Source organism: Montipora capricornis, chromosome 3 (assembly GCF_036669925.1).
Source record: "Montipora capricornis isolate CH-2021 chromosome 3, ASM3666992v2, whole genome shotgun sequence".
In the NCBI taxonomy this organism is placed as follows: domain Eukaryota; kingdom Metazoa; phylum Cnidaria; class Anthozoa; order Scleractinia; family Acroporidae; genus Montipora; species Montipora capricornis.
In genome coordinates this window covers 34874116-34884115 of record NC_090885.1, presented here as the reverse complement: position 1 = coordinate 34884115, position 10000 = coordinate 34874116, and the positions used below count along the sequence as shown (strand labels likewise).

The 10000-nt window shown below is 40.7% G+C and overlaps 1 protein-coding gene across 1 annotated transcript in view; it reads right to left on the bottom strand.

The window, feature by feature from the left end:
• LOC138040146 (cilia- and flagella-associated protein 46-like) overlaps window positions 1-10000 on the bottom strand; it is a 115594-nt gene that overhangs the window by 95503 nt on the left and 10091 nt on the right. The window contains exons 9-10 of the mRNA XM_068885923.1: window positions 1373-1471; window positions 826-903 (exon numbers count right to left, since the gene is read on the bottom strand). Of these exons, the coding sequence (XP_068742024.1) occupies window positions 826-903; window positions 1373-1471 (177 nt within the window). The remainder of the gene's footprint in view (window positions 1-825; window positions 904-1372; window positions 1472-10000) is intronic.

Genomic DNA, 10000 nt, shown 5'->3' with positions numbered 1-10000 from the left:
AAAAAATTAAAGGTCTTATTTACTGTTGATTTTCAAAATAGAATAAAATAATATTTATAATACGGTAATTTTTTCTTGGGGGATGAAATATGACAAAATTAGATTTATCAAAAATTTAGGCTCCTTTATTAATACATACCGGTGGTCATTTATTTACTTTAAGTCACTGTTTGAAGGACAGAGAGGTCTTATGTTAAATAGGTTAACTTGGTTTAGATGTCTAGTCGGTTTGCTGTTATTGCTCTAAGCTATCTGTCTGGATGGGCATGTCATAGAGGATAGTGATGTCCTACTGTTTTAGGATCGTGTTCATACATGTACTACTTGTCTACAGTGTCCACATTGTATTCCGTGCAGATATTCCAGAGTAGGAGGGTTGCAACGTTATTGTGCTAATGGATATTCTGTCTTTGCGAGTTCTGCGCAACCCTGATATAATGTGGTCTATGGTTTCCTGGGATCTATTACAAAGGCGGCAATGAGGATCAGTGCCATCTTTGATAATGTGATGCTGGTATGTTTTGGATTATTATCATCATCATCATCATCATCATAATTATTACTACTACTACTTAAGTGCTTTGCTTGGTGATACACCAACAAATGCTTAGACTTAGACAAATGGACACCTGTTGCATGTCAAAATTGGGCATTCCTCTAATTATGTACATTTCTGGATATACATGTACACGCAAACAAAAACTGACATAAACCCATTGACCCCTGAGAGTGACACTTAATAGATTTTACTCTGTCTAACACCAGACAATTTTACTAATCAATGGGGGTGGCATCCTAGGGCATTTGTCTCCATTAAAGTATCACCTGTATAACATTTGGATTTCCCATTCTGACAGCTGTCATCAAGCACTGTTCAAGTTTTCTTATTGCCTGTATTCGTCTCTAGCGAAAAGAAAAATAATCATACTTGTAGTTGTCCACATATGTTTAACTTAATACATTTGGTCAGAGTTCGTCAAAATTTCTGAAATTAACATCACAGACTTAAACTTAGAAAAAATGTTCACTAACAGCAGTCCCTCTTTTGCCGCTTAGTTAGTTGAGCATGAGGAGACAGAAGACAGGCACAATAAGAAATGGCTGCGTAAAATCTGGATTCGAAGAGGAGCGAGCAAAAAGAGAGACCATCGACAAACCCAGAGAGTTTGACCTATGCACTGTGTTTGCTCATTAGCTCCTCTTCAAATCCAGATTTTGGAAAGCCATTTTTCCTTGTGTCTGTCTTCTTTCTCCACATGCTCGACTAACGACTGGTAAGCAGTGAAAGAAGGACAGCTTATAGTCTAGAAAAGAAAATTTAACAAGTGAGATTAATTTAAGAAATGAAGAATCATTATGTATGATTTCTTACTTCCACAACAGTCTTGCTATAATTTTCTTTCTTTTCTCCGAGTGATTGGACCATCAACTCACACTTCATAAATTCTATTTCCAACAATGTGTCAGAGCTCTAGCAATAAAACAGAGTTACACATTCAATGAATGTACCGTATATATAGAATTGCCAATATCAAAGCCATGCAACCTAGCTTAACACATTGTACCTTTGAAGGAGCAAGTTATTCTTAAAAGATTTTTGCTGTTTCTCTAGTCAAAACTGAACAGAAGGCATTTCTTGCTACCTCATTTTTGCAAAAAAAATTATTAGTAGATCTAACAAAATAAAAAAAATTATGTCAAACAAGTTAAATAATAGAAAGGTGTAAACTGCAGGTTGCAGGTCATTGCTTCACCATAGCTCAAACAACGCAAACCTTTACTGATGCTACTATTAGGCCTCATATACTGTAAAGATTTGTGTTTAAGCCGCACCCCCAACTTTCAAGCATGATTTTGGGAAAAACAAGAACTCCAAAAAAGCACTCTTGTAAAAAAAGTTGGGTGTTTGTTCACAGATGCTAACAATAAACTTGACGTAATCTAATGATGTGTATTTCCAGCGACAGCAATAAGTTAATCAACTCAATAAATACCTTTTAAATGCTTTTTCCTATTCTCTGTGACTGACAACAGTTGTCTTCATTGCTAATGCCCACAGTTGAAATGAAAACGATAGAATTACCGTCGTTTTCATCTGAGCGTGGACATGTGACGGGAAAACATGCTCTAAGTGGTTGCAAACGTGACAAGTTTTGTCTTCAGTCATTCCAAGTTTGAGAGATGTTCATGCAAGTTTTGCTATAGTGGGGCAGATATGTGCAGATTTGGGGCCGAATTGTTTACTTTCTGTTAAAAGCACTAAATTTCAGGAAATATAAAAAAAAAACATGGGGATTAATATGTGATATGGTGCCATCGCAATTTTTCCTGTTAAACCGCTTTTTTGGATCGATTTCTTATAGGGCCGCCATTTTGACCGGAAGTAGTGAAGGATCTAACCGGAATTACATGAACAAAGCGGATATTTAGACAAAAATGATGAGAAAATATTTTACAATGTGTTTTTCCGATGTTTTTATTTGTATAAAATATTCAAATGTGAATAAAATATTGTTTTTAGGGGAAAAACAGGGGTAAAGGCAATATTAACTGAAAATTTAAAAAGCAATTCTTTAAACCGAATGTAAAAAATCACGATTCATATTTCTTGAAAATGACGAAGGAATAGATATATAGAAAGTGAATACGATCCGGAATTCCATTTATCATTTTCCTTTCCCAAGATTCCTAATAGTAAACACAATGTTTTGCGTTCAAACTAATTTGCATATCAATGAATGAAGGGGTAGTTTCTAAAGAAACTGTGGTGCTGCGTCGGTGGGGAAGTAGTATACAAAAATTTGGTTTATCAACGGAGTTGATAATGTAAATTGACCACCGTACAGAGATTCTAAAAGCTGACGTTTCGAGCGTTAGCCCTTCGTCAGAGCGAATCGAGGGATTATGGGTTACGTGTAGTTTTTATAGTAGAGTAGGAGCTACGCTATTGGTGGTAACATGGCAACGTGAAAAGTAGGAATATATTAGTTAAATGAAAAGCGTTCGTTAATACCGTGAGGATTAAGGGTGCCGATTTGAAAGATGAATTTTTGTTCCAGATTCTTGCGGCTTTCCGTCGTACCTAGATGTAGGGAAAGGCCGCAGATAGCCATTTTGGAGTGGTTAGGTGATCTTAACGGATCGCTTAGGTCCCGATATCTTGCTAGTGTTAACAATGAAAAGACAAGTTTTGCATCGTGAGCGCGTGCATTTGAAAGTGCCGGGTTGCTCGTTGCTCGTTGACAGAATTCCATTCACCCTCACTTTCCATCCTCATAATCACGCAGTCAAAAGCATCATTCTTAGTAATTTTAAATTACTCCAAAATGATCCCGAGACTGGTAGAATCTTTTCGCAACCTCCACTTATTTCATTCAAACGCGACAAAAACGTAGGCAACTTTTTAGTTAGAAGCGCGCTCAAAACCAACGAGCAACCCGGCACTTTCAAATGCACGCGCTCACGATGCAAAACTTGTCTTTTCATTGTTAACACTAGCAAGATATCGGGACCTAAGCGATCTGTTAAGATCACCGATCGTTTCACATGTACCTCCGCAAATGTCATTTATCACATAACCTGTACGTTATGCAATAAATTATACATTGGTGAGACAGGTAGACGACTAGGTGACCGATTCCGCGAACACCTTCGCGATGTTGAGAAGAATGACAAGGATGCATCTAAGCCAGTCGCTCGCCATTTTAATCTGCCTAACCACTCCAAAAAACACATGGCTATCTGCCGCCTTTCCCTACATCTAGGTACGACGGAAAGCCGCAAGAATCTGGAACAAAAATTCATCTTTCAAATCGGCACCCTTAATCCTCACGGTATTAACGAACGCCTTTCATTTAACTAATATATTCCTACTTTTCACGTTGCCATGTTACCACCAATAGCGTAGCTCCTACTCTACTATAAAAACTACACGTAACCCATAATCCCTCGATTCGCTCTGACAAAGGGCTAACGCTCGAAACGTCAGCTTTTAGAATCTCTGTACGGTGGTCAATTTACATTATCAACTGCGTTGATAAACCAAATTTTTGTAATTTGCATATCAGCTGCGCCATTTTGTTTCATCTAAGTTGATATCTCGTTGTGCTTGTATTAGGGACTTTACGATCTACGACGCGTTCATCAACGAGGACGCCACGAAACAACGATATCATTGGTTAAAAGAGGAAAAGTAATCGTGCTGCACGTGTGCACGCATTTTTTCACAAATTCGTGCTGTACTTTGCACAACAACGACGTGAAATCACCAAATTAGGTTTTGACGACAACGCGAGCGCACAAATGCAAATCTTTTGACATTCTATATTTTTGTAATTTGCATATCAGCTGCGCCATTTTGTTTCATCTAAGTTGATATCTCGTTGTGCTTGTATTAGGGACTTTACGATCTACGACGCGTTCATCAACGAGGACGCCACGAAACAACGATATCATTGGTTAAAAGAGGAAAAGTAATCGTGCTGCACGTGTGCACGCATTTTTTCACAAATTCGTGCTGTACTTTGCACAACAACGACGTGAAATCACCAAATTAGGTTTTGACGACAACGCGAGCGCACAAATGCAAATCTTTTGACATTCTATATTTTTACTCTGAAACCACTTGTACCAATTTATTTTAGGATACTTCGCCCACATTGTACGACGCTAACGAGGTGGCCTAACCACAAGAAACTTACCCCAATAGTGTATATTTTGAGGTGACGTTTTCGTTGACGTCGCCGTCGTAGATCGTAAAGTCTCTACTGATTCGAATACATCGCTTTTACCGTACCATTTGATAATTTGACAATTATACAAAATAAGTTACCTTAATTAGATTTACGAACGAAAACTGAAGTAAATGCCAACGTAACTCCTCTAGGTGAGCTGTAAGTATCAGGCATCAAGAACAGCAAGATCGATGCTCCATTCCAAGAGTAAAGGGAAGTGGAAATATATGATTAGCTTATGTTCCAAAGACAACAGAGAAAAGGTTAAACGGAAGCTAGAGGATTTTTGCCACACAACTTGAGCGTTCTCTCTTGCACGGAGACATGGAATAGAAGCCCTTACCAACTGTAAGTACTGAGAACAAGTAGAGTACGTTTACACTGGAGTACGTTTTCCGTATTCACGCGTCCCCATATCACAGTTTTTATGTAGTTAACGTTTAGCGTATCAGTTAATCCAAAAACATTCAATTCAGAATTGGATATGTGTCACCTTTTTTTCAGAACGAATACGCCACCAAACCAGGAGCATTACTGTTCCAGATTTGTAAGGAATTTAAAATCAGACTTACTACAGATGAAGTGTTAATTAACTCTGTAGATACAGGTACTTGTACAGTAGTGAAACGATTAGTTTTATCTAAGTTAAATAACTTTGTTTTGTTTCAAACAGCCTCATGGATGACTGCAATCGTAATGCGACCGATTGGGAGCTCTGCGTTATCCGCCAGGAATCAAACAAAGAAGGACTTCAGTGCCCTACGGACTCAAGGCGAGCAGATATAGGTGCAGGCTATATAACACTTGCAGACAATTTAAAACAGTTTGCTGATCGGGGATCCATGCCCATGGATATAAGCTTATCGCAACCAGATGAAGGCGACGGCATTGCGGCTGCATTCCTCAAACATAGGGCCCGCTGTCAGAAAAGTTGCTATGCTCTTTTTAACTCGACAAAACTCAAACGAGCTCAAAAACGAAAATCTGAAGCCCAAGACGAGCCGTTAGCTGGCGGTAAGTTTACTCGCTCGAACGCATTGACATGCAAAAAAGACACTAGTCCATCTTGAATCTGATAAACAACCACTTCATAGAGTTTCGACCCTTAGTCTGGATGCTAGAGTTCGGGAATTTGCAAATGTACTGAATGACGAAAAGTTGTTAGCTTAGCTTGGTGGCGAGGATTTGATCGTTCTTGAGGCGCCTCTTGTCTATCTATGCTGTACATGAGTACAGAATATGCAAAAGGAGAAGCCGTTCCTGAAGATGAAAAGCCACATCGTCTAGAAGGTATTGCCTTGGCGGATCTTGTGACGCTTAAAGAGGAGTCGCGCACGAATAGCGGGGGAGAGCTACCTACATTTAAGCTAGCAGACCAAGCGAAGATGAATACCAATCGCCTGCAGCAGCTAGGGATGGAGAACACCGCAAGACCAAACAGTTCACGCCTTAAAGAACGCCTAATTGCTCATGTCCCTAATCTCCAACCTTACAATAAGGGATTCGATGTTTATTTGGCATTTGGAGAGAACGTTGGGAATGCACTTCACAAGGTCCATAGAGAAGATTTTGATGATAAGGCCATACACCTTGTGAAGGCAGCTGCGATTGTCCATAAAGACGTAATTGCAAATAAGTATTCATTTAATGGGTCTTTCGAACGAGACTGTCAACTGTGTTCTATCCCAGCATCCTTGTTGTCCTTTGTTAACATGATCCTGTATGGTCCAAATATCAACTCTGAAGAGGGTAGTTTTTCAAAAGGACAGGCTGCTCTTACCATCCCACAGCTAGTACAGTAATATGCGTCGCCGTGAAAGAGACGTTAAGAGGGAAAGGCGAAATAAATCTCGAGAGTCTCCTGTTCCACTCTATGGTGGACTATCTGTACATGACAAGACACGCAGCCGTGATCTTGTAGAAATCTTACATAAACTAGGAATCTCTATTTCGTATGATAGGCTACTGAGCATCTCCACGGATCTTGGAAATTAAGTGTGTCGCCGGTACCGGCAAGAAGGTGCAGTGTGTCTGTCTAATCTTCGTCTGGGTCTCTTTACAACAGCTGCCGTGGACAATAGTGATCATAATCCGAGCTCAACAACATCAAAAGACTCCTTCCACGGCACGGGGATATCGTCGTTCTAGCATCCATCGGCAGTTACGCCGAAGTTCAACAGGCCCTCCATCGATATCTGATAAAGGAAACTAGCCCCTCCCTCCTTATTCTCTTGTCTTCAGGCTCTAACTACTCCCAAGAATGCAGTCCCAGCCAACTGTGAAGTCATTATTATGGACGGAGCAGCATTGGTAAACATGCTTAAGCCCACGGGGAAAGAGAAAACCCTTTCCGAATGTGCCTCAAATACGTATATTCCTTATGTCACCGCTCAGCTTCAACATGTGAAACGCATTGGTATTGTCTGGGACGAATACGTGGAGAACAGCTTGAAAGCGACAACTCGGAACAAACGTGGATCTGGAGTACGACAACCAGTCGCAGCTAATAATAAGCTTCCAAGAAACTGGAAAGAATTCCTTCGTGAAGATCGGAACAAGCAGGAGCTCTTTAGATTCCTATCGCAATGCGCTACTTCTGTTAACTCGGGTCAGTGACAGATCATCTCTACGTATGCAAGAGGCGTACTTACGAGCCTTCCACGAGATGACACCTCCCGCCTGGCACCATCTTCACATGAAGAAGACGACACAAGAATGTTTCTCCATGCTGCTGATGCTATCCAATCCGGCTTCAACAAGATCATTGTTCGTAGTGTGGATACAGATGTCTTAGTACTGGCCGTGGCTCTGGTACAGAAGTTACAGGCGCTTGCTTCAGAGAGCATCCTACTCTGGGTGGCATAAGGTACAGGGGAACATCTCCGCTACCTTGCAACCCACGAGATTGCCAACACATTTACTAACAACGCTGCACTTGCCCTACCTGCATTCCACGCATTCACGGGATGCGATACGGTGTGCTGCTTCTATGGAAAAGCAAGAAGACCACGCTGGACACCTGGAAGCGTTTTCCAGAAGTCACTTCTGTGTGTATCGCCTTGTCCAGAGCTCAAGCAGAAATAGCCGAAGAGTGGATGTCAACCCTTGAACGCTTAGTTGTTTTAATATATGATAGAACAAGCAGTTCTTCATCTGTAAACGAAGCCAGAAAGCAGTTGTTTACCCGTAAGGCTCGAAATTTCAACGCCCTTACTCCGACGCGAGATTCATTACTCGAACATGTCAAGCGTGCTGCATACTGTACCAGGCTGGCCACATCTGGGGAAAAGCCCTCGTGCTAACCAACATCAGTATTCCTAGCCCACAAGATTGGGGATGGATATCGGAAAGAGGCGAGTGTCGGCCTTTCTGGACAACACTGTCGGAAATCACAAAGTCATGCCAAGAGCTAGTAAAGTGCAGCTGTAAGAAGGATTGTAGAGGAGGCTGTGGCTGTCAGAAGGTTAGCCTAAGATGTACAGCTATGTGCAAGTGTGCTGAAGAGTGTGAAAAGCGTTAAAGCCAATCTAAGACTTTTGTGATTATGAACACTGGTCTCCGAACGAAGAGTAGAGTAAATTTTGTAAGTAATCAATGAGACATTACGTACCTGTTCTTCTTTGAATTCTTATACCGTATTATAGTCCAAGAAGATTGAAGTTTAGAAGTGAATCTTGACCATAGAAACAGTAATTTATGTGTATACCACGAGAGTAAAGATAAAAGTAAAGAACATCAGCTAGTAAAAATGAATTTTGGACCCATTTCTTCGATACTTCTGACTCTGGTACTTTTACTTCCGGTCTACTGGCAGTCATCTTGAATCTCAAAATGGCCGCCGTTTTAAAGCTCCCCTTTAAGGACGTTCGCGCCCATTGCTACTGCGCATCTTTTCGCACATGTCACGCACACGTCATGCATCGTAGACCACGCAGGTGAACACGATGCTAAAGGCGCAAAAAGTTTCCACAAGAATGGAACATGAAAGTATGTGGCATCATGGGATAGCTGTGGACCCAGGTCTTCTCGGAAATGTCACGCAATGGCGTGACAGTGCGAAAAGACAATCGCTTTGAGAACTTCGCAGCGATTTTACTCTCTTGAATGTTCGGTGACCCCCATTTTTCTTTCCGTAGATCACTTCCTTTTTTGATTTTGTCCATTTTAACAAAAAACAAAAAACATCTGTACGTGAGAAGTTACAAATATTTGGCCTTTTATGCTCTCGTGCGACCGAAGTTTTCTTTGTTAGACTAATATGTATCGTTTTTCAAGGTCTATTTTACCTTAGAAAAAGACATCGGCTGCAAAGGTTAATTTAGTTATATTAGTTATGTTGAACTGAGTACGTTTACCTGATCTAAATTTCACTCATGTAGCTTTTTTATCGCTGACAGTTGTAAGCTAAGTCCGTCTTAAAATAACGCAATCTTCTAAAAATGCACCTCATGATCTCGAAAACGAGCATGGTGACCCCCCATTTTTTTTGCCTTTTTGGCAAAAGTAGATCATTACCTTTCTGCGTGACAAGTTAAAAAAAAAATCTGTACGTGGGAACGTTTTGGGCGCGAACGTCCTTAAATGGCCCTCAACAGGGGTTTTTGGCGATAGCACCATATCCTACCTATTTAAGCGCCGTGAAAAGTGTCATCATGCCAATTTTCGTGCTTTTAACAGAAAGTGAACAATTCAAGCACATATCTGCGCTACAACTAGAATGATGGCAAGACTGGACATCGAAGGCTTTTTCTTGGAAATTGACCCTAATCTGATAAAGTTTGCTTCAAATACTTTTGAACTATCGCGCGCAAAAGTTTCAACTGTTTGCTTAACGGCTGCCAAACTCCAACAAACTTCAAAGCCGTAAGGAAGCCATCGATCGGAGAAAACCTTGTTGCGAAACGAGAGTTTAACAACCCCATGGACAAACACGCCGTGAAAGTAGTGAAGGGCAATGAAACGGTCGGCCATTTGCCTCGCGAGTTCTTCCGAATAGCTTGGCATTTTCTTGCACGTAATGGAGGAATCAGTGTCGAGGCCTATACACGAGTTTTTACGGTATATATATACCCCTTTATCCCGAAATGGGAATAACACAAGTTTACAAAGAAAAGGTAAATCGTAAGTACACAATATAATATGGGGATTACAAGATTGTATCTGATATATTGTCTTTCCTTCTCCTCTTGTCCCCTCTTCTTCTCGTATGCATTGACTCTCTTCTCATTCACTTTTTCACAGGTTTCACAAATCAGCTGTCTCCATTC